At 42.3% G+C, this 24811-nt stretch overlaps 1 protein-coding gene across 10 annotated transcripts in view; it reads right to left on the reverse strand.

The window, feature by feature from the left end:
• Positions 1-24811, reverse strand: part of CEP152 (centrosomal protein 152) — a 91139-nt gene that overhangs the window by 18144 nt on the left and 48184 nt on the right. For 9 of the 10 annotated variants that reach the window (XM_036273922.1, XM_036273949.1, XM_036273983.1 and 6 more), the window contains 8 exons: positions 21845-22028; positions 18200-18328; positions 17426-17535; positions 16614-16742; positions 16347-16482; positions 9719-10000; positions 7718-7849; positions 2290-2940 (listed from right to left, as the gene is read on the reverse strand). In XM_036273922.1, coding sequence (XP_036129815.1) covers positions 2290-2940; positions 7718-7849; positions 9719-10000; positions 16347-16482; positions 16614-16742; positions 17426-17535; positions 18200-18328; positions 21845-22028 — 1753 coding nt within the window. The remainder of the gene's footprint in view (positions 1-2289; positions 2941-7717; positions 7850-9718; positions 10001-16346; positions 16483-16613; positions 16743-17425; positions 17536-18199; positions 18329-21844; positions 22029-24811) is intronic. The other variant, XM_036273940.1, reaches the window with a different exon arrangement.

Here is a 24811-nt window from a genome sequence, read left to right on the forward strand (position 1 = left end):
ATTTTACATATTCTGATCAGTTCTCCTGTTTTAATTTTTGTGAACAGTTCTAAAAAAAAAATTTAATAAATCATCAATCACAGCTCTTCACATTTATGGCACCTATAATGCACATTTATAGTCACCTCAAGATGACTTTATCTCAAGGTTCTGAAATGAGTTAGCTTTAAAAGAGCAAGAGTCGAGTTATTACTCTATGACAAATGCCAGATTAGGCGTTTCAGAGTCACCCTTTTCTCAGGAAAGGAATCTGATCCCACCCAACTAAAGTCGCAAAAGTCTAAGTTCTTAGCCAAATTACGTGATTCTGTCTCCATAGACATGTAAGCCACATTGAGTCATACAATGATCTTATACTATTTGCACAATTATAAGCCCTATAAAAAGACCCCAGGTTTGATGACATAGTAATGGTAGGAGAAAAGTGTTACATTTTCTAGATTTTTGTAACAGAGATTGCTTTTTCAGGAAAGCATGCTTGAAAGCATATATAATATGATTTCCCCATCACTTCTCATCATTAAAACCTCTTATAGATAATTCTTATTCTAATTATCTATTTTCCCAAAAATTCTCAATAAAGTATTATAAGCAGTATTCATGGGAAGTAGTCTCATCCAATTATTAAACTGAAAGCAACTACTACGTAGTAACATCTTTGTGAAATCAAGAATTAAGCATAGCAACTAGAGTTAAATGGGATGGGACAGAGAGATCTTTCAGGTACCTTCAGCTCTAAGATTCTGGGATGCAAAAGGGCCAAGCTGCATCATGTATATCCTACCAAAACCCAAGGGATTGTACTTTCTTTTTCTAACGACCACTGATACTATATGACTACCCAAGGTAATAAGTTAGTTATCTCCATATATGAGACTAGAACTCAGATTTCTGTCCTGGCTTCTAATTCTTTCCAGGAGGTATTAATACCAAATGCTCAATCTTTGCCTTGAAAATCTTTAATCGTGCTCTCTTACTTAATTAACTCGTATCTCAACTCTTCCATCAGACAAACCTTATAATATTGGCGTGTTTTTTTTTCTTCCTCTAATTCCAAATGTTGAAATTGGCTGGATCATAATACCTACAATATCATTCTGGATTTTTCATGCATACCTAATTTCTTCAATAGTAAGGGAGCAAGACTTTGACTTTATCATCCATTCCACACAAACTAAAAGTTGGTGTCAGAAAGTATTTAATACAACAAAAGGAATACAATGAATTCATTACACACTCACATATATAGCTGCATAATGGGGCTTCAGTTTTGTGTGAGTGAGCCACACCTCTATTTGCTTCTTTCTACATCAATATTCTTTGTATAAGATGGCATATTTTTTTTTTTATCCTTACCCAAGGACATTTTTCCTTTTTTTTTTTTTGTTCAGATAGAGTGCGGGGGAGGGGGGGAAGAGAGAGAGAAAGAGAGAGAGAGAAAGATCGCATAGAGTGGCTGTCACCTGCACGACTCAACCAGGGCCGGGGACAAACTACAACCCAGGTACGTGCCCTTAGCAGGAACTGAACCCGGGTCTCTCTGGACCACAGGCTGACGCTCTAACCGCTGAGCCAAACCGGCCAGGGCAAGATGGCATTTTTTTTTGGCCTACATGATATATAGGTTCCTTGAGGGCAAGAAATGGGTTTCTAAACTCTTTAGAAGCTCTTAAGAAACCCTACTTTAGCCCTGGCCGGTTTGGCTCAGCGGTTAGAGCGTCAGCCCGCAGACTGGAGAGTCCTGGGTTCAGTTTCCGCTAGGCTAGCGGCATGTACCTCGGTTGCTGTTTGTCCCCGGCCCCGGTTGGGGTCCTGTGGGTAGCAACCAGTCAATGTTTCTCTCTCTCTCTTCTTCCCTCTCTCCCTCCACTCTATCTGAGGATAAATGCAAAAATGTCCTTGGGTAAGGATAAAAAAGAAACCCTACTTTAATATGATGCATATTTCTTGAATTGGTAATGCCCAAAAACCAAAATAAGATTGAGAGTTATTCCATTTCTGAAATCTCAGGCCCTTACAAAGAATAGCATATATTTTTTTAGAAAAAAAAAGATGCCTACAGGCTCTGCCTCGTATTTATAGCACTATCAAGAAGTAATGTTTTGGGGGCAAAAAAAAAAAAAAAAAGCAATCCCTTGGATTTGCTACAAAAAAGTTTAAACTACTGGTTAAAAAAAACACACAAGTCTTCCATCTATTAAACTATAAAATGAAAGGGAATAAATAGCATATACAACTTGTACAAACATCCTTGATGTTTAATAGCTCTTTCACTTCTCAGGAACATACCTTTTCCCATTGTGGGTTGGCATTTTCTGTAAGGAGGGAGAGTATATCTTGAAATGCTTTCTGAACGCAGGCCTTTAGTTTCTCGAAATACCGCACAGACACCCATTTTGAAGAACAAGTCGACACAAGGTCTGCAAGTCGCTTGTCTTCTGAACCACTGACGTGCTCCTTCTGGGTGTCCTTTAAGAGCAGTTCAAGGACGGTTAGAATGTCTTCCTCATACTGACAGAGCTCCAGCTGGATCCGCCTGGCCTCCTGCATAGTCCACTCCCTGCGACTCTGGTCTAGACACGCTTGTAACTCCGTCTCCTTCTGAAGAAGCAGTTCCATTTTTTGTTTCAGAAAGTCTTCTTTAGCTGCTGCAAGCACCTCGTTGATTTTATTCCGATGGTCGTCTAAAAACTGCCTGTAATCTTCCTCATTTTGTTCTTGGATTCTGTGGATCTCTTCTTGCTTCTCTTTGTTCCATTCACTCCGGGCCTTCGCCAGCTCGGCCCTGACAGCCACAGGGACTTCCTGGTCCTTCAGCTCCAGCTCTCTCTGAAGAGAATGAATCTTCTCTTCCAGTTCCTTTCCAGGCATGACGGTTTTCTTCATATTTTCAAGCTCGCTTTTCCACTTCTCTTTAGCTTCAGAAACAGCGAACAATATCTAAAGGATACAATGTACATTTGAAAGTCTTTAAGATTCTCCTCATTAATATAAAAAAAATTTTTAACTAAAATAACTATTTGGGTTAACCTCTGAACTTAATAAGAGGTTTAAAATCAGCCGTGGCCAGTTGGCTCAGCTGAGTGGAGCACTGTCCCATACACCAAAAAGTGGATTCACCAAAAGCAGGTTCACTTCCAGTCGGGGCACATGCCCAGGCTTCTGTTTGATCCCTGGTTGGGGAATATACGGGAGGCAACCGACTGATGTTTCTCTCTCATATTAATGCTTCTCTCTCTCTCTCTCTTTCTCTCTCTCAAAATAATAATAATAATGATGATGATGATGTAAACGTATCCTCAGATGAGGATAAAAAAAGAAAAGATTTAAAATCAAAATTAAGGGGAAACAGTGAATTTAGAACTTATTCTTAAAATATACTTACACTATACTTAAGGATCTTTTCCTTCATTTTAAATCACCTAACATTTTATGTTATGTTATTTAAAAAAACAGAATATCAGTTTCTTGATGAAGAACTAGAAATTTAAACTGACCAAAAATATGTATATGTAATTGATTCAAAACTAATTTTAGAAAAAAATCCATCTGTTTTCTTATATAGATGCAGTCTCAAAGGTTATCTAAGCCCCCAAAACAAATTAAGTATCTTTTACATGAAGCAAAAGCAGCCTCATAAGGAAACCTTACTATTACTTAGGAATATAATATATACCTGTATAATTAATTGCTGACACACATAATTGTATTTTGATGTAATTTTAGTAGTTAGAACAGTTCATTAAATGACAATAGCAACCAGAAAAGATCATTTTCCCCCTTAATCTACATTTCTTTTATAACAGAAAGAAATAGTAGATCTAGAAAATAAAAGTATGTAACCAAAAAGTAATAGGGACTCAAAAGCCCTGGGCTCCAGCTGTGATCCACCTAGCACAGTGCAGTGCCCCTCAGAGGACGCCTGGAGACAAGCCCTGGTGGGACCTCGGGCCCTTTCCTCAACTTCTTTGAGCCTCAGATTCCTCATCAATAAAATGGAAATAGCCCTGACCAGGTAGCTCAGTTGGTTGGAGCCTTGTCCCATACACCAAAAGGCCGCAGGTTCGATTCCCGGTTAGGGCAGAGACCCAGCACGCGGGTTCGATTCCTGGTCAGGGCGCACACCAGAGGCAACCAATTGATGTTTCCCTCACCCCCACCCTGCCACCCAGTTCCTCTCTCTCTAAAATTAATCAAATAAAAAACATGTCCTCAGGTGAGGTTTAAAAAGTAAATAATAAAATAAAATGGGGATAATTACCATGCCCACCTGACAGAGTTATTTTAGGATTAAATGACAAGGAATCATCCATTTAAAGTGCTTAGCCCAGAATATGGCAAATAATAAGGACTTAATAATGTTCTGTAGTTATCACTGCTTTTGGCTTCTCAGCCTTGGGAAAATCAATCTCTTCAGCATTTGGTGTCTTCATCTATATAACGAGCAGACTGGATAATGCCCTTGAGTCCCTTTTACTTCTAATAGTCCCTGAGTGAATCCAAAGAAGTCATTAGAATACAGCAGTGTGACAAGAAGAACTGGGCACCTCCAAAGGCTTGGCCTAGACAGTGGTAACTGCCATTAATTAATACTAAATACATGCTCTGAATGTTGAGTAGGGTATCTACTAAGTTTTCTGTTATATAATTATAGTAAACACCTTCACCTATACAGATTTATAAACACATTATAAACCTTTATTTAATAGGATATGCTCCTAAATAGTTGCATGTAATAAAAAATTTTTGAATTGCATTTTAAGTTTACTGAAGAAACCCACTGAGATGAGCTTTACAAAGGAATTCACAGTAAAATTCTTTTGCTACCAGCAGAATGGTTCAGTAATGCATGAAACATGTTTAAAGAATGCCCTGGTCAGTTTTGCTCAGTGGTTAGAGCATCCACCCATGGACCGAAGAGTCCTGGGTTCGATTCCAAGCCAAGGGCACGTGCTTCAGTTGTGGCTCACCCTGACCCCGGTTGGGGTTGTGCAGGTGGCAATCAATCGAAGTGTCTCATGTCAATGTTTCTCTCTCTCTCTCCTTCCCTCCCGCTGTATCTGAAGATAAATGGAAAAATATCCTCGGGTGAGGATTAAGAAAAGAATGCTTTGGAGAAAACAAGTCATGTCGAAATGGATGCCTGGCCTCACTGCCAGGTGACAGGTACAGTGGGGGCCCCCCGGGACTTGGACAGCCAGCCCAATCCCACTAACGTGCACAGTCTCTCAGGAAGTTTTACAAGGAGCATCCGACAGCATTTACTGACCCTGACTGTGCTGCACATCACACTCACCCGAGCACCTTTTAGACATGCGGATGCCCAGGCTGCACCCCACACCGACTGGAACACAACGTCTGGGAGTGGGAGCCAGGCAACAGGATTTTTTTTTCAGATTCTCGAGTTTTTCCAATGTGCAGCACAGTGTGGGAACCGCCAAACCAACCTGACTACTTCTGGACTCTGGAAATTGGCTTTAAATTTCCACAGACTTGATGATCACTCTAATCCTGCGAGAACGCTCCAGCCAGTGCTACAGAACGGGCCCGTGCCCACCTCCTGTGGTTTGAGGATGGATGCCCAACATGTTCACATTATGTTTTACGGCTGAATAATTATCTAGAAGAGTGCGACTCCCACCCACGTGTGGTCCAAAGACCAGCCGTGTCACGTCACCTGAGAGCCTGTTAGAAATACCAGTTCTCAGGACTCGCTCCAGACCCACCAGATCAGAATTTCCAGGAGTGCAGCCCAGGAATCTGCTTGAACAAACCCTCCAGGGATTCGTCTGCCGGCTCAGGTTTGAGAAGCAACACGCTGTCCTTTCGTTTCTTATTTCTGCATTTGCACACATCCGGGCCTTCTGAGTTCTTCAGGAATGATCTCTTGCTTATTTCCTATGTCCTACCCAACTGTATTACTCTTCTTGACGCCTCAGCTCTGGGTCCCATATGGATGCCATCATATTACTTCCTCCTTCTCTCTCCCTCCTAAATTCCTTGTGAACTATTTCAACAAACTAAGAAGTATAGAGAATAATGTAATAAACACCCAGGTACTGTCACGTCACTTAGAAATATGTTAAAAGAGATTTTTATCGATGTGGGATTATTTCCTTCATTTGTGGAATAAGATTATGAATACAACATATGAATCGTTTATAGTGCCTGTTATGCACGTTGTTTTCCTACATGTTGGCGATACTGGGAGAATAGTACATGCTGCTACTGCAATCCATTGTGCTCTGAGGATTACAGGTAAGGAGAGAGGATCTGTGCACACAGCACAAAAGGACACCTTAACTCTGACTTTGTTTGCATGCTTCCAATCCAGTAGTTATGAATGTCTTTCCATTGGTTTTGTTACTTGGAATTCTCTTGAAGATTATCTGTTCGTATTTTTGGCACATTTATTTATAGATGCTTGTTTCTCTTAACATATTTTAGTATTAACATGCCTCATGTTTAATTCATTTATTTTCCTTATTTTTAAATCAAGCTCTTTTGTTATTTTTTATTATAAAAAATGTTTTAAATGTTTGTACATATGTTATCCTATTTATCTTTGCTACTGTGTCTGTTGTCTCAAAATTTATTATGATATAGATCTGATATATTCTGTTTAATTTTTAAAAATCACTCCTTGCCCAGCCAGAGTGGCTCAGATGGTTTGAGCATCGCCCCGTGCCCTGAAAGGTGGCCGGTTTGATTCCCGGTGAGGGCACATACCTGGGTTGCGGGTTTGATCCCCAGTCTGGGAGCATACAGAGGCAACAGATCAATGTTTCTCTCTCACATCAAGGTTTCTCTCTCTCTCTCTCTCTCTCTCCCTTCCTCTAAGTATGTCCTCAGGTAAGGATTAAAAAAAAAATAGAAAAGAAAAAACTCCTTAATCAACCTAGCTTTTATGGTGAGGCAGAGCATGGGTAAACTTAAATTTTCCAAAGTGTTATTTGGCTATCATAAAGAGTATATTTTATAATATTACTTATCATTCTGTTATTTTAAAATAATTTACTCTTAGTTGGGCCTAACTCTGACATTGCATTTTACAGATTGGAAAAGAATTTTATATTTGTGACCCTACACTGTCTGAATTGTTGCTTTCCAATACACTCTGTGTTAGGGCTGGACTACTACTTCTTTTCCAGAACATCAAAAATAATCTTTAGTCCTTTTAGTTTCCCAATGAATTTTAGAATCACTGTGTCAAATTTCAAACCATGTTCAGTTGATGGTATTTTGAAGATTAATTTACACTTGCAAATTAAGTTGGGAGAATACGAACGATGACAGTGAAGGAACGTGTCATCGCCGGAAAAGCGAGCTGGGCTGGCTATTCACCAAGGAGGCTCTGTTATACGACGACTTCACCCCACAAAACAATCTTTAAGCATGTGAAAGGACACTGCACAGCTAACAAATACCTGTCCTGAATTTCTCCTGAAGATCTGGCAAGACAGAATGAAATTTCATTTCACAGGTAAGGTTATCTTCCGGATTGTGTGAGTTTCAAGACCCTAAAGTACATTCTCTCTCCCTCAGCCACCTGGAGACGATGAGAACAGGTCCCACTAGCTCGGCTCTGAGCTAACCCTTTATGAGCACTCTCATATGTAATCCTTCAACAACCCTGTGAGCGGCGCCCATCCCAGCACTGAGCTGGGAGAAGGGGCAGGGAGGCCCTCCCGAAGCTCCTTCCCGGGAGCACCCTTACCCGCTTGGCCACAGAGGTCTCTTGTTGTTCTTCCCACCTCCTCTGCTCTGCTCTGACATGTGCTTTATACTCGGAGAGCTCAGGCAGTTCTTCCAGCCATCGACGGCGAGCATTTTGCACAGCTGTTTCTACCTGGAGGAAATTGCAAGAGAAAGGTAAAAAATTTCACAAGAATCCCATTTGCAAATAGCAACTACAGTGTCATATGTCTTTCACAGTGCAGTGTACTACATCACAGTTAAAACTGACTTCAAGTACCTCACCTCACCCCAACCAGTGGAGTCTAACCCTTCCGTCTAAACCTCCCATACTGTCCCGTGCAGATGCCACAGCAGGAAGTGAGATGGATGAATGTTTGATGGCCAGGACTATTTTAAAGAGCTTTATACAAGTACTAGCTGCCATTTCCCTATCTGTGTTGGGGGAAAGCAGATGGCATGCAGGAGGGGCTAGGGGCCAGCTGCTGTTCAATCAGTACCCCACCACCTCCTCAGTCCTCATGCCCCTCCCACACGCACTCCCACACATGTATGCCCGCATGCAAGCATCAATACAATTTAGAGCCTTCTACCAGGCAAATCTTCCTGCTATCAAGAATGAGTTTGTAACTGAAGAATAAGGGTAACACATCAATTCAGGCAAGCATCTAAGACTTGCTGAGCCCTGGCTGGTTTGGTTCAGCAATTACAGCATCAGCCCGTGGACTGAAGGGTCGTGGGTTTCATGTTCAGTCAAGAGCATGTACCTGGGCTGCAGGCTCAACCCCCAGCCTGGTTGGGGCATGTGTGGGAGGCAACCAACAGACGTATCTCTCTCACATCGATGTTTCTCTCTCTCCCTCCCTCCCTTCCACTCTCTCTAAAAATCAATGGAAAAAATATCTTCGGGTGAGCCTTAATAACAACAAAGTAATAATATTCAGACATCGCCCGTCTTTTTTACTGCTGTTCTCTCAGGTGGAAACAGTATCGCTCTCCAGGCAACGCGCTGTGTGATGGTGTCATCGCCCTGACAGACAGTGCAGTACGTGCAGGAGCAGTCTTGTTCTTTAAAAAGCTCTATGTAAGGTAACCCGAGACCAAAAAATTCAAGAAATACTGTAACTGGTAACGCAGATAAATCAAACCGCTCGTCTTTATTCTGTTAACACACAGCTATACTTTTCTCAGTAGGACATTTCTTGGAAAGCAAGCGAGCAGCCCCAGTTAACAGTGAGCTAGCTTTCTGAACGTGTCCAAGGAAAGGCAGCGGCCCCGCTGTGGGGCGGGGGACGGGATCTGTCCCATGTGAGGGGCCTGCCTGCAGATCCAACTCACCACCTCGCTGCAAATAGTGCGGAAGACCGCATTCGCTTGCAGTTTGCTTACCTACAACTATTGTAGTGGAATATTTTCTACAAAATTAGACATGAAAGAGTCATCATTAAATTGTGTTTGATTCAGCTGTAAAACCACCATCTTTGACCTCAGGTATCTAAATGCTCAGTGACCCGAGAGGAGCAAAAATTTTGTAAACTGAAAGAATACGTAGAAACATTGAGGGGCAATGGTTTTTTTATTTATTTATTTTTATTTTTTAATCTTCACCCGAGGACCTTTTTTTGCATTTATCTTCAGATAGAGTGGGAGGGAGAGAGGGAAGAAGAGAGAGAGAAACATTGATGTGAAAGGAACACATCGAGTGGTTGCCACCCACACGACCCAACCGGGGCCGGGGACAAACTGCAACCGAGGTACGTGACCTTAGCGGGACCAAACCCGGGTCTCTCTGGTCTGCGGGCTGACGCTCTAACCACCGAGCCAAACCGGCCAGGGCAGGGGTAACAATTTTATAACAGAAACACAGTGAAGACAAGTTTAGGAACCAAGTAAGAGTGCTCTACCCTAGAACGCACGGAAAGTTTCAAGCGTAAGGCTATGAACAAGTTCAAGGGCAGCGTTTTACAGGCTTTTGTTAATAGACAAGCAGTTCCAATAATTTTTACTAAAATAAATCTATTACCTGTTTGGCAATGTTTTCACAGTATTTGAGTTCCAATTCAACCTCAAGTTTCTTCAAGGCCCCCTTGATGGCGATTTCCTTTTCCTGCTCTAAATCTTGCTGGATCTTTTGCTTCTGTTCTTTTATCATGATTGCCATCTCCTTCTGGGAAATAACCTCAACGGTGGTTACTTGGTCAGTCTGGCTGTAACTCTCCGAGGTCTTCTTTTTCATCGCCTTTATAGTTTGGTCCAGCTTAGACTGCCACTCCTTTTCAAGCTGTTGAAGAAGTTCTTCTTTCATCTGTTTTCAAAAGAGAAATCTTATGAGAAGAAAAATATTCAAATAATTATTCGTGAAAACTCGACTAACTGGCCAAAAGAGCAACCACAGCTGTGTCTGAAAACCATCTAGACATTGTTGTAATAATTACATGAGGTTTAGACATTCGGTCTGTGGAAATTATTACTCTCAAGTAAATCCTGAAAGTTACTCTTTGACCTTATCTACGTGACATAACTCGCAGGGAAGACTGAAATACGCTGTGTAAATCAGGCGAACTTGCTCTCAAGATGCAGCCTGCTGGCGGCTTTGACGTCGCCAATGCAAAGATGGCACGAGAGGAGGAAAGGGGGGAGGGGGGGGAGGGAGGGAGGAAAGGAGAGGGGGGAAATTTTTGCTATTAATATGTATTTTCCCATCAACACAAGGCTATCCACAAGGCAGGCACTCAGCACGTCTAATTCATAAACTTAATTTTACTCACTAGAACACATTAGAATCTTGTTTCTTTTAAAAAAAAAAAAATTTTTTTTTCCTTTATTGATTCTAGAGAGAAAGGAAATGAGAAGGAGAGAGAGATAGAAACATCGATGAGCAAGAACATCGACTGGCCGCCTCCTGCATGCTCCCCACTGGGGATTTGGCCCACAACCTGGGCATGTGCCCTGACTGGGAATCGAACCGGCGACCTCTTGGTGCATGGGTCACTGCTCAACCACTGAGCCACACTGGCCAGACAGAATCTTGTGTTTTATATTTAATTCAACTGCGTGGATTGGGCACTCAAGAGAGACTGTTCTTCCATCTCATGATTTCCTCTTTCAGCAGTGCAGGAGGATGGATTCAAATACAATCAGTCTTAGGCCAAACTGTAAAATAGTGAAATCTGCTTTCCCTTTCTTGTCTCTCACCCTCTTGGGATCCAGGGTTCTCAAACTGCTGCCCTGGCAACCAGATACTGGCTGTACTGCGTCACTTGAAGTGGTTGTCCTTCCTGACCTATAGTAGCATCAGCTGTCTATCTCAACCCCCCATAAATAACTGGATAGCAAATCCAACTAAAAAGCAATTTGCAGCCCTGGCCAGTTTGGCTCAGTGGCTGGAGTGTCGGCCCATGGACCAGAGAGTCCTGGGTTCGGTTCCTGCTAAGGTCACGTACCTCGATTGCAGTTTGTCTCCGGACCCAGTTGGGGTTGTGTGGGTGGCAAGCACTTGATGTGTCTCTCTCACATCGATGTTTCTCTCTCTCTTTTCCTCCCTCTCTCCCTCCTGCTCTATCTGAAGATAAATGCAAAGAAATAAATGTCCTCAGGTGAGGATAAAAAATAAATAAAATAATAAAAAGCAATTTGCAATATACCCCGGCTGGTTTGGCTCAGCGGTTACAGCATCAGCCGCGGACCAGAGAGACCTGGGTTCGGTTCCCGCTAAGGGCGTGTACCTCGGTTGCAGTTTGTCCCCAGCCCTGGTTGGGGTTGTGGGGGTGGCAAGCACTGGATGTGTCTCTCTCACATCAATGTTTCTCTCTCCCTCTTCCTCCCTCTCTCCCTCCCGCTCTATCTGAAGATAAATGCAAAAAAAAAAAAAAAAAAAGCCCTGGGTGAGGATTAAAAAAAAAAGCAATTTGCAATAATGTAAAAATAGGGCATTTGTTTTGTACCATCTAGATTTTTTGTTGCCGTTTATTCCCCACCCAAGGATATTTTTTTCATTGATTTTTAGAGAGAATGGAAGGGAGGGGGGAGGCAGGCAGAGAGAGAGAAACATCAATGTGAGAGAGACACATCGATTGGTTGCCTCCTGCATACACCCTGACCGGGGCCGGGAATTGAACCCAAAAACAAGGTAGCATGTGCCCTTGAATGAGACTCGAACTTGAGACCTTTTGGTGTGAGGGCTGATGCTTTGACCACTGAGCCACACCAGCCAGGGCACCATCTGGATTTTAAATATGTTGTGTAAGGTCAGGAGATGACTACTAGAAAGAATTTTAGGTGCCAGCACCACAGCATAAGATTAATGAAATGCTGTTTGGGGACGGGAATGGGCAAGGAGAAATAGGGAGGCTAAAACACAGGACACCTTCAGGTATCCCCAAACCCAATACAGTAATCTGGGGACAACAGAACGTAGTTTAAATAAGCTTGAGAATGTATTTCACTTCCAACTCAGTTTTTAAGATCATAATTTGGTTCTTGATGTTCTAGAAACCTGTTAGCATTTCCTAATCTCATTTGCTACTTAGGTAATAGAAGTAATGTTTTGTTTCTGAGTCTACCCAGTCATTACTTCTTTCTTCTCATCCATAATGTGGGCTGTTTATTTGTTAATTATAGATTGGTCTAAACTTATCAGAATCATTTCACAATATGAACTTAGATCATGGATTCATTTTAAACAAGCAAAAAGTGCCCTAAAAAAAAAAAAAAAAAAAAAACATTATATTCTGCCCGGCCAGTGTGGCTCAGAGGTTGAGCATCGACCCATGCACCAAGAGGTCGCTGGTTCAATTCCCGGTCAGGACACATGCCCAAGTTGTGGCCAAATCCCCAGTGAGGGGCATGCAGGAGGCGGCCAATCAATGTTCTCTCTCATCAATATTTCTATCTCTCTCCCTCTCCCTTCCTCTCTCTCTAAAGACAATAAAGAGAAAGAAAATCAAAGAGCTCCCATCCCAGCTGAGCCAAATTATTTCTAAGTGCCATCTGACTCCTCTCCGCCCAGCACATGCCGAGAAGACAGTCTCTGTCTGTTCAGTGCTCTGTGATGTCAGAGAATCTCAGGTGACTGAAGGACCCATTTCTTCACAATAGGTCATGGGGGCCGAGGCCGCTCTGACTGCAGGCCAGTCTCAAGCACATGGCTGAGAAAGTTGTCCCGGGTCACATCACACAACACTCCTATTACTTTTTGTCTGACTATAGAAGAAATCCTCACATCTTCATGTCTGTGTATGTCTACCCCTCAGGAGTTGCTTCCATATGTATCTGCATTTCCTTTTGACCTACAGCAGAAAACTGCTACCAATTTTCTCTGTATTTGTGGGTATATAAGTCATTTTTGCTATATAATAAACTGGCAGAAATTTAATATGCTGTGTAAGGTCAGCGTATTAAAACAACAAACCTCTCTTATTTCTCATGATTCTGTGGGTCAGCCAGGGCACTGTTCTGGTCTGAGCCAAGTCAGCCAGTCTCTGAAGGTAACCGGGGCTACCGGTCTAAGATGGCCTCACTCACATGTCTGGTGGTTAGAGTGATGTGTGCAAGGACAATCTGACCACATGTCATCATCCAACAGGTTATCCCAGATCATTCACGTGGTGGTTGCCACAGGGTTCCTAAGAGCATCAAGCTTCCAAAAGCCCCAATGCATCAATGTTTTCTAAGCCTCTTTTTGTATAGTATTTGCTAATATCCCATTGGCCAAAGTAAGTCATGTGGCCAACATCAAATTCAAGGATAAGAAACAGACTCTTCCTCTAGTGGAGAATAGCCACAAAGTCCCATTGCAAAGGGGAATGCACTCAGGGGTAGGAAGACGGTCTGACCACTTTCGCAATTCACCACAGTGAGGAAAACCTTGCTAGAGGAAAAATAGTAGATTTACTGGGTATAGGGATCTGCCATCTTAACATACTACAGAAATGTCTAATTCAGAAAGTTTTACCACTAAAGGGAACGAAATATTTGGATAGTTTTAAAGCATTTAAACTTGTTTTGCATGGCTCGAAGAGCAAAAAAACCCCTCTAACTTGTAAGGACTGGCTTAGCATGTATCATAACTAAATACATAAGCCTTAATATGTACAGGGATGGCATTATGAATGGGAATATTGAACATCTTTGCTTGTCTGTGAGTCTGAAGGGTTCTGTGTGCCTGAATTTGTTTTCCCTTTCTCTGAACAAGGCAGGTTAACATATGAGGAAAGTTCTGTGTGTTAATAAAACCTTTAAAACTTGGAACTGAGCTCCCACTAAACCCCCAGCTGGACTCAGCCACTGTTTCAGAACAGAGCACATACAAAACGGGAAAATGCAACCTTGCACTCCTGGTGTTGATTATCTTATAGACTCTGTATCCAGACCAAGTACCTGACCTGAAGCTCAGCTGCAAAAAAAAAAAAAAAAAATGGTGTATGCCCTGCAGAGGACTACCCCAAAAGCTCCCCAGTTTTGCTCCAGAGTCTAATAATATCCTTCTGTTGTGCGAGTATAAAATATATAATAGGAAGACACACTGGTATATCTTTACCTACCTCTGGAGGATATGAAATAATTGGAGTCTCTTAAATTTAAAGAAGCTCTGCTCTGACTGGCTTATAAAGATTCCTAAGCCTTATAAAGGGCTTTTCTGTATCGAAATAAAAACCTAAAGAGAAGGAAGGAATTCAAGTTCTCATGCTTTAGGTACACTGGCCCTTTAAGTGTGGGGGTGTGTCTCAACAAAGGGATAGCACAAGGGACTTTTTCAGGGTGATGAAAATGTTCTGTATCCTGATCAATCTAGACATGTGTTAAGAATGTGTAGATCTGCATACCGAATTTTAAAATGAGTCCATTTTACCATAGGACAATTTTTACATTTTAAAGGAAAGAATTTAACCCATAGTGTCTTTGGAAGAGCCAAATAACAGTTTGACTTTCCTTCCTGCCACAGCGCAGACACTCGAGAGCCTAAGTCCCAGTCTGTAGCAGCTACTAATCGCAAATGACTGATTAGCTGAGATCCGATTTACAGCCAAATTAATTCTTTATTTTTTTTAATCCTCACTCGAGGATACATTTTCAGTGATTTGAGAGAGAGAGGGAGAGAGAGAAACATGGGTCAGTTGCCTCCTGCACATGCCCTGACCAGGGATGGAACCTGCTGCCACCTTTCAGTATACGGGACAATGCTCCAACCTACCGAGCCCCCTGGCCAGGGACAGCTTGATTCTTTTAAAAGTACCAGAAAATGCCCTGGCCAGTTTGGCTCAGTGGTTAGAGCATCGGCCCATGGACAGAGAGTCCCGGGTTCAGTTCCCGCTAAGGGCATGTACCTCGGTTGCAGTTTGTCCCTGGCCCCAGTTGGGGTCGTGTGGGTGGCAACCACTCAATGTGTCTCTCTCACATCGATGTTTCTCTCTCTCTCTTCCTCCCTGTCTCCCTCCCGCTCTACCTGAAGATAAATGAAAAAGGGTCCTCAGATGAGGATAAAAAAAAAAATGTACCAGAAAATATATTCCTGAAAAGAATGACTTCTTTGAATTGCTCTTATGTTCTTGCCAATTTATTTATATATATATAAATATATAAAGAATCACATGAGAAATCTTCTCCCTATTTTAATTTTTAAAACGTTACTGAAAGCCAAGTCCTTAACTCCTGGGTAACTTGAGAGAGCCCTTTTACCTTCCACACTGCCAGCACCAACTAAAACAGCTCCCTTCAGAGAATTTTTTTTTCCAGTGCATGATACGTATAACATGGCACATTATTTTTTACCATATTAATCTACTCAAAAATAATCAAAATACTAAATGAATGGAGTTCATCTGCTCTTTACTATTCTTTTTAAGTCTGTGGTAGCAATGCCTTGCTTTCCTATAACTTATCAAAAACCTCTGTACAGAACCTTTACTCGGGCCTTTAGAAATCGTTCCCGGTCTCGAGGCAGGCAGCTTTCACAATGTGGTCCACAGGGGCCCAGTGGGAGGCAGAGGTGCGTCTGGATGAGGCTCTGGCGGGACAGGGAAGGAGAGAGGAGGCGCGACTCCACGTGTGATCTGAGCCCTGCACACTCACCAGTGGCAACCTGGACGGTCCAGGCAGTGGAGTACGTGCAACCCTCCGGCTTCCCTGAAAGAGGTCCACAACACTGACCTCTCTCCACGATCTCCGTGCCACCGCCTTCCCTGTGAGGAAACCCACGTTCAAAGGGCCACTCTGCTCCCCAGAATGAAATGATGCTTCGATCCCGGCAGAGAGGGGACCGGAGGGCAATGTCTCTGGAGGAACACTTTGCCAGGGCTCCCGGCCAGGCGGGGTCGCCTGAGCAGCCGACACGCAAGCACAAAATGAGGACCCCTAGGTTTCAGACTCCAAGCGACTCAGGTCCACTCTTATTTTCAGAACTCATTTTTGCCTCAGAATAAATCAATAAGAAAGATTGATTTTCCCCTATACATAGGCCAGTTTCTACTAAGGTGTTAATAATCATACCCACACCTTACTGTATTTTGTGGGCTGCATCAGTGTGACACAGCCCAAAGAAAAGAGACTTCTGCGTGCGCCTTCCCCAGGGCCCAAGAGAACAAGTGTGTTGGTTTCCATGACAACAGGGAGGCGGAGAAATCACAGGGAGGGAACGCGGTGTGGACCTGTACCTTCTTCTCCCGAGCCTGCTGCTCCTTCTCAAAGGTCTTCCTGAGAGCCGCTTCCAGACTGTCCTTCTCTCTGCACACCTCCAGGTAACACTCCTGCACGGAGGCCATCTCCTTATTCATCTTATCCAGTTCCGACCTTGGGTACACAAAACCAGCAACTAAATGACCCGCAGAACGAGACACGGACTGCAGCACCACTTTCTCTAAGCTCCGACCTAGGGGAACGCTGTCGTACAGCCTCAAGGGTGCCTAAGCTCTTCTCCTCACCGAAGCTGCGAGTGCGTCCCCTCATACATCTCGAAGAGCTGCTGCTTCTCCAAAGTATGCTTTGCTAACAGGCTTTCGCGGATCTGGGCCTTCACGGCCTCGTGGTGCTGCTGGTAGGTCCTCTCACACCTGTGGGCGGAAGGCAGCCAGCAGCGCCTAAGCAGTGATGACCCAGTTTCCCGCCCCTCCTCCCCCCTACTCTTCCCTAATGAAACTATGGTCAAGGTGAGATCGGTTCCCCAGCCAAAAAGGGAGCAATTTTCAAACTGTCCTTTCTTCAGATGTTTCTAGGAAAAAAATTAGAAACTTGGATGTGAGGATGTCCCAGTCCTTCAAACAGAGATAATAGTGTGTTGAGGACTTGTTCATAAAAAATGAAATGACATCATCGGGGAGTGTGGTTCCAAAATTAAACACAAATACCAGCAGTACCGAACTCACAGGTAAGTTATGTTCCAAAAGTCTGTTTCCAAGTTTATGATTTGGTATTTGGAAGACATATTTTCTCACAGATTCCTTCCTTATAAATAGCCTTTGAAACATCATTAAGCTATACCATTTCAAAGAACCACCATTCTGATGGTGCAATAGAACCCAACCCACTACGTAACCTCACTTCTATGGAAAATGAGTTCCAAATTCCAATTTGAGAAGCCAGGGACTCATCTTCTCCAATCCAAGGTCTCAGCGGGGAAGGCTTACTCCATCATTTCTCTGGAATCTTTGTGGGGGTGAGGAGGAGGAGGAGGATGGGGGAGGGAGGGGGGGAGGATGCCCAGGAGGCAGGCATTCGGCTTCTACATAGACTTTACCTATCAACAGTTTCTTGTTTATCACGATCAAAATCTTGTACCATTTGTCTCATTTGATTACATAAATCCTGATTTGTACTTCGCAGTTTTTCTTCCGTTTCTTTAAGTGCCTGTTTACAAAAGACGTGAAAGGGACACATCAAGTGGTTGCCACCCACATGACCCAACCAGGGCCGGGGACAAACTGCAACCGAGGTACATGCCCTTAGCGGACACTGAACCCAGGTCTCTCTGAACCACAGGTTGACACTCTAACCGCTGAGCCAAGCCGGCCAGGGCCATGATATCATTTTCACAACACTACAAAAGCCTCTTCATGCCTTAAGCATATAGAACCATTTATTTGACAAGTAGCTTTCCGAAAGAAGTAAAAATTAAAATTTTGTATTTAATTTGAAATATATGAAATGAAAATACTTAACCAGAAAGGTAGTGGCTCACTGATGCTTTAAAATAGTCTTAGAATTAACAGTCTTCAGTAACCTTCTAAATAAGCAAATTTCACTTTTTGGTCAAAGGCTGGCTAAGGAAGAAAAAACACCCCTGTCAGCCATGCTACTGTATAGACAGAAAACTGGATTTACACTAACCTACTTTCTAATGAAACTACTACCCCGTGACCAATAGTCAAGGAAAGAACTGGAATCCTTAACCACCTACTAATACCCTTGACTACTAACTCACATGGCTCCGTAAGAGAAAAGTCCACTACACTCTTTGCACTTAATGAGGCCATGGACATTCTCACAAAGCACTTTCTAGGAATTTAATTACCTGATTTTGTTCTTGCAAAACTTGAATTTCATTTTTAAGTCTTAGAATCTCATCTTTGGCAATCATTTCAGAAGCAGAAGAGTCGGGCCATAACTGATTAGTTGGTTTCTCTGAGGTATCTGTTTTAGTCTAAATGTTTAAGAAAAGTGAAAAGTTTTTCAGGTTTTTAAAAAAATTCCAAGTACTTGTTTTGAAATAACACCATACTTACAGCGAAATTGTAAAAACAGTACAAATAATTTCCATATACCTTTTTTTTCCCCCATATACCTTTTACCATGGTCCCCAAATATAACCACAGTACAATGATCAAAACCAGGAAATTAACTAGGATGCAATATTATTAACGAATCTACAGACCTTATACAAATTTTTCTAATTTTCCTCTAATGTCCTTTCCTGGTTTAGAATCAAATCTATGATTATACGTTGCATTTAGTGATCCCATCTCATTAGTCTCCTCCAACCTAGGACAGTCTCTGTCCTTCAAACTCACAATATTTTTGAGTACTAACGAATTATTTTGTAGGATGCCCCTCGATTTATTTTCTGATGTAACTTCATTAGTGAATTCAGGTCATGCATTTGGGGCATGAATGGCACAGGTGACCATCAACCGATGGGGGCAGTGTCCGCAAGCACCTCCGCTGTGAAATTACTATCTTTCCATTTATAACAGTAAGTATCTTATAAGGAGATACTTCAAGAGTATGCAAATATTCTATTATTCATCATACTTTCATCTACTAAATTTAGCATTCATTTATTTATTTACATAATCAGTACTGACTCACAGATACGTATTTTATTACGATAGGTACAATTTTTAAGACTCTAATAGACTTTGGTAAATTTTTGCCAGAAAGCGTGTCCAAATGTATTCTCTCATGGGTCTGTCCACTCTCTTCACCTCCGGGGCAGTGACTGTCCTTAGATGATGACTGCATTTGATGGGGGAAGGGAGCTCACAACGGCTCTCATTGGCATCCCTCCACTGCCACCAGAGTGGAACCTCTCACAGACCTTCACTGTTCATTTGTTTTACATCTTCCCAAATGTGTCTGTTTATATGACTTGGCACATTTTCCTCTTAGCATCTAAATGTCTTCCACATTTATTTTTATGAGTTCTTTATTTGAGAGGTGACAAAGATTTTTTTTTAAATACCTACATTATTGGCCCAGCAGATGGGACTCAGTGGTTGAGCATCGTCCCATGGACTGAAAGGTCCCAGTTTGATTTCCGGTCAGGGCACATGCCCAGGTTGTGGCCTCAATTCCCAGTATAGGGCCTGCAGGAGGCAACCAGTTTCTCTCTCACATCAAAATTTCTCTCTCTCTCTCTCTAAAAAATCAATAAAAAAAAAAAAAACCTACGTTATTGGACTTGTTGATTTATGTATTTACCCCAACTCTAAGCTCTCTTATAAAACATTTAAAAAATAGCCTGTACCAAGGTTCATGCCACTCACTGGGGGGCGGGGGGAGCGAGGTGTGTGTATCTCATCCCCAGGCGCGGTGACAAAACACCAAGGCTTTGGCTCAGTCTTACAACTCGCAGCGTCTTCACTCCCGAGGGAAACCGTTCCAGTTGCTGACTTTCCCTTTCCACTTGCCACCGTGTCCCAGAAGCCACTGCCCCTACCCAGTCAGAACAGAGCTAAGAATACCTACTCTGTCAGCTCCTCTCCAGATTTGGGGGTTTAGTGATTCTCTGAAAGATTTTACAGACTCGTTAGAATGGCTTTCCTTTTTTTAACTTGGCCTCTACTTTTTTTTTAATCCTTACCCTAGGATATGGTGTTTTTTTAAATTGATTTTAGAGAGAGAAAAGGAGAAACATCGATGTAGAGAGAAACATCAATCAGTTGCTTCCTGCACACACCCTGACCAGGGATCGAACCCCAAACCTGTGTATGTGCCCTGACAGGGATCAAACCCCAAACTTGTGTATGTGCCCTGACAGGGATCGAACCCACCACCCCTTTCAGAACACAGGACGACACTCCAACCAGCTGAGTCGCACTGGCCAGGGCTGACCATTGTTTCTTTTATCACTGAGTCCCACAAAACCTTGCACAAAGTTGCTTTAAAAAAAACCCTTTAAACTCAATGATTTGCTCCTTCTCCACATACATCCCAGCCCTGCTTTCTGACTTAAACTTGTGTTTATTGTAAACAAAACCACCTTTTGGCTAAATTACCATGTCCTCTCCCATTCCCCCATCTAGGAAGTGGATCAATACGTGTATTAATTCAACAAATATATACTGAGAAAATGTGCAGAGAATTACCAACACAATGCTCCCAAGAATGTCCTATGTAGCCGGGCCAGTGTGGCTCAGTGGTTGAGCACTGACCCATGCACCAAGAGGTCACTGGTTTGATTCCCGGTCAGCACACATACTCAGCAGGGGGCATGCAGAAGGCGGCCAATATTGATTTTCCCAGCAGTCTGCATTTGGTTTTTCTTACAGCGTGACTTCCACCCTTTCTGCTTACGTCTGTTCTGCTTCATCTTACTACATAGGACATTCTTTTTAAACAACAAATTTGTTTCTTTATTGATTTTAGAGAGAGAGGAAGGGAGAGGGAGAGAAATAGGAACATTGATGAGCGAGAACACTGACTGGCTGCCTCCTGCATGCCCCCCATTGAGCACTGGGCCCATAACCTGGGCTGTGCCCTGACTAGGAAGTGAACCAGCGACCTCTTGGTTCATGGGTCGACACACAACCACTGAGCCACACCATCCAGACTTAATAGGACTGTTTTAATAAATACAATTCCTAGTTTAAGGGATCAGGAGATAAACAGTACTAACATAGGAAGTAAAAAATTATTTCCATCCAGGAGGAAAGGAATACACCATCTACATTTATGTTCCTCCTTCACCTCTCCTTCTAGTTGCTAAGTCTTCGCCTTCTTGTCTGTTGGGAGTGCAGGCAGGCTTGAATGCACAATGTGGAAGGGTGGAAAAGGCAGCTGCCATGGGGGGCAACCCTGAAGATCTCTGTGGTAGCATGATCTTGGGGAATAACCCTTGCCTGTTTATTATTCCACTGTTTTAACTTCAGTCTGCCTCCAGATTGACTCTGTAACCTCAGAAGGGTCACAAGCTGCTCCAACCTCATTTTCTCACCTATAAAGTAAGGAGAGTATGGATACAGAGGTGGATCAGTGACTCCACCATAACCTGACTCTGCCTCTCCCTCGTACCACCACCACTATAAAATTCATTTCCTTACACAGAGTGACTTTCATGATAGAAACATGGGCCAGAGAAGCCTCATGGACAGCGTGCTAAATGGAGAATTTAGTTAGATGTCAGTGCACTGTTGATACAAGCCAGTCTTGGGAAAATGCAAATACTCTATTATATAGGACGGATGCTTCCTTGGATTTGGGATAAAGAAATTTTCTCTAGGTGGCATCTCATTTACTACGTGCCAAGAGTAACCAGAAAATAGGGTCCTTGGAATGACATTCTCTCTCTAAATCTTACTTCTAAGAAAGTCCAATGAACCCCTGGAAGCCAAAGGTTTAATTTAAATGTGAAAACTGTAAGCACTGTCCTTACTAAGTCTTTGAAAAATGGCGGTTCAGCTCTACCAATTCAAGGAACCTCGACCTCGATGCTTCTTACCTCCTTCTCCACTCTCTGCAGATCTTCCATTTGCTTGCGACAGCCCTGGAGGTCACTCTGCAGCTGCGCCACCAGGCGGCGCTTCACGGCGTGGCTGCCCAGCAGACGCTGCACCTCCGCTTTCAGCTTCAGAATCACCTCATCCTTGGAAAGCTCTTTGTTTGGGTCTTCTTGTGGGAAAATGCTAATGGAGACAGTATCATATTTAAAGTTAAGTCAAGTAACAGATCAAGCATGGTTATTCCTTAAAAGCTACTAACTGCAATGATGGCCAGGTTTTGTGACCTATGCAACTATATACCAGTATCTTAAACTTTGTCATACACAAGGATATTGCTTTTGCTATGTCCCCATATACAGGAATACATTTATTCATAGGACCATTCTTTTTTTTCCCCCTTTATTGATTTTAGAGAGAGAGAAAGGGAGAGGGAGAGAGGTAGAAACATCAATTGGCTGCCTCCTGCAAGTCCCACACTAAGGATCAGGCCCACAATCCAGGCATGGATCCTGACTGGGAATCGAACCGGCGACCTCTTGGTGCATGGGTCAATGCTCAACCACTGAGCCACACCAGCTGGACAGGAGGACCATTCTTAAGCTGAGTCCTGCTGCCCCACTGAAAGTTCGGCCACATGAACTTCAATATGGCTCACGCTTCTGTTTCAGGTGAGCTGCATGACATATATGCGTGTCCTTTACAACTTCATAAAAACAAAAGAAAAAAAATAGTAACCACAAGCCATCCTAACCTACAATTTCTATATCTCCTTTACTAAAACACAAGTCTAAGTGGATATCTGAGCAACTGGGGAAAAAATAACAAAAATAAAAGCCATTTAATCCCAACTTTAGTTTCAATAAATTTCAGAATCGGAATGAGAATTTCTGTTCCTTCTTGTAATGAATTAAAAGAACCAGATTTATCTTCCTGCCTCAAAAAATAAAATAAAATAAAAGGAAAACCAAATTAAATATATGAAGCAGTGATTTTCAATTATTAGACAATAGGCAGCACAGCCCAGTGACCCCTGACAAAAGGAAGGCAAGCCCGCTGAGACCTGTGCCGGCACAGCTTCCTGCCGTAGAGTTCCAGGCTGGAGCACAGGGAGAGGAAGTGCAGAGAACCGGGTCTCACTGAGTTGCAGAGAGTTCATTCACTTTGGGCAGGACAAAATGGCTGGAAACGGAGGCGATGAACACAGGGGAAAGGAAGCCATGCAGAAAGAGAGCTCTAGAGATCTGGGTGTGGATGTAAGGAAATTACCTGGAGGCCAGGAAAAGAGCCACAGGAAACGGATAGGGCTGGGAATGTTTGTATTGCAATGAGCCATAGTGGAAAGGCCTCCTAATGCACAGAGCATCAGATACTGCCTTTGAGATGGGCCAAATTAGCCCCAGGTGAAAGGCGCCTCTAAACCTAATCTAACAAAACCTTCAGAAAAGCTTTGAAAGGGTAAAATGGATTCCAGGTAACTTAACTGTGTCACAGAAAAATAATAACAATATTTTTAAATATAAAGTAAAATCTAACATCTAAAATATAAAAATTTAAATGTCTAGCATTCAATAAAAATTCACCAGGCATGCAAATAAACAAGAAAGAAAATAAGCAGGAGATAAATCAATCAATAGAAAATGAACCACCAGTGACACAGGCAATAGGATTAATCAAATATATACCATGTGTTCAATAAAGTAGGGAGAAAAAAAAACACGATGAGGAGAGAAATGGAAGACATAAAAAAGACCCAAATTTGACTTACAGAGACAAAAAATTACAACATCTGAAATGAAAAATATACTGGATAAGATTTACAGCATACTTTGCATTGCAGAAGAGAAGATCAATGAACACAAAGATATAGCAATAAAACTTTACAGATTAAACAGAGAGAGAAGACAAAAACAGAAATACACAGTGCATGTTAAGTTTTTTACTCTTAGCATAACCGAAGTCCCAGAAGAGGATGGGGGACAGAAAAAAATTTTTTTGAAAAATTAATGACCAAAATTTTCCTATTCAGTGAAAACTAAAACACTATAAAACCAAGAAGCTCAATGAATCTCAAGCAAAACAAAAAGCCATGAAGGCCCAGTGTGGCTCAGTTGGTTGAGCATCATCTAATGCACTGAGAGGTCACCGGTTCGATTCCCAGTCAGGGCACAAACCCAAATTATAGATTCAATCCCCAGGAGGGGGCGTGCAGAAGACAGCCAATCAGTGCTTCTCTCTCTCATTGATGTTTCCCTTTCTTTCCCTCTTCCTTTCTCTCTCCCTAAAATAAAAAATAAAATAAAAAATTTTTAAATAAAGGGAAAACATGAAAAAAACTACCATAAATCACATCAACACCAAACTGCTGAAAATCAGTGATAAAGAGATAATATAGGAAGACTCCTGGAGAGAAGAGATCCAGAGAAAGGAATCTGAATTTTGTGCATAAACTTGTACAAACTGCAGTCTAAATCCCAAGCTATGCACGCACAGAACAGAACACACCCAACAGAAATGTATGCACATCATACCAAGAAATAACCAATAATCTATGGACAGAATGATCAATAAACTTTGAAATAGTCATACTAAGATTCTCTCTCTCTCTCTCTCTCTCTCTCTCTCTCTCTCTCACACACACACACACACACACACACACACGAGTTACAGCTACATGCTACAACATGAGTCTCACAAACAAAATGTTGAGTGAAGAAGCCCTCAAGAACACCTATATCTATGAAAATCCCACAGCTCACATTCATGCTTAATGGAGAATGACTAAATACTTCCCCCTAAGGTCAGCAGCAAGACAAAGATATCTGCTCTTACCGCTTCTATTCAACATTGTACAAGAAAAATAAATGAAAGGCATCCATATTGGAAAGAAAGAAGTAAAACTATCTATATTTTCAAATGACATGATCTTGAACATAAAAAAATCCTAAGGAGTCCACTAAAAATCCTTT

Source organism: Molossus molossus, unplaced genomic scaffold (genome assembly GCF_014108415.1).
Source record: "Molossus molossus isolate mMolMol1 unplaced genomic scaffold, mMolMol1.p scaffold_m16_p_1, whole genome shotgun sequence".
NCBI classification, from domain to species: domain Eukaryota; kingdom Metazoa; phylum Chordata; class Mammalia; order Chiroptera; family Molossidae; genus Molossus; species Molossus molossus.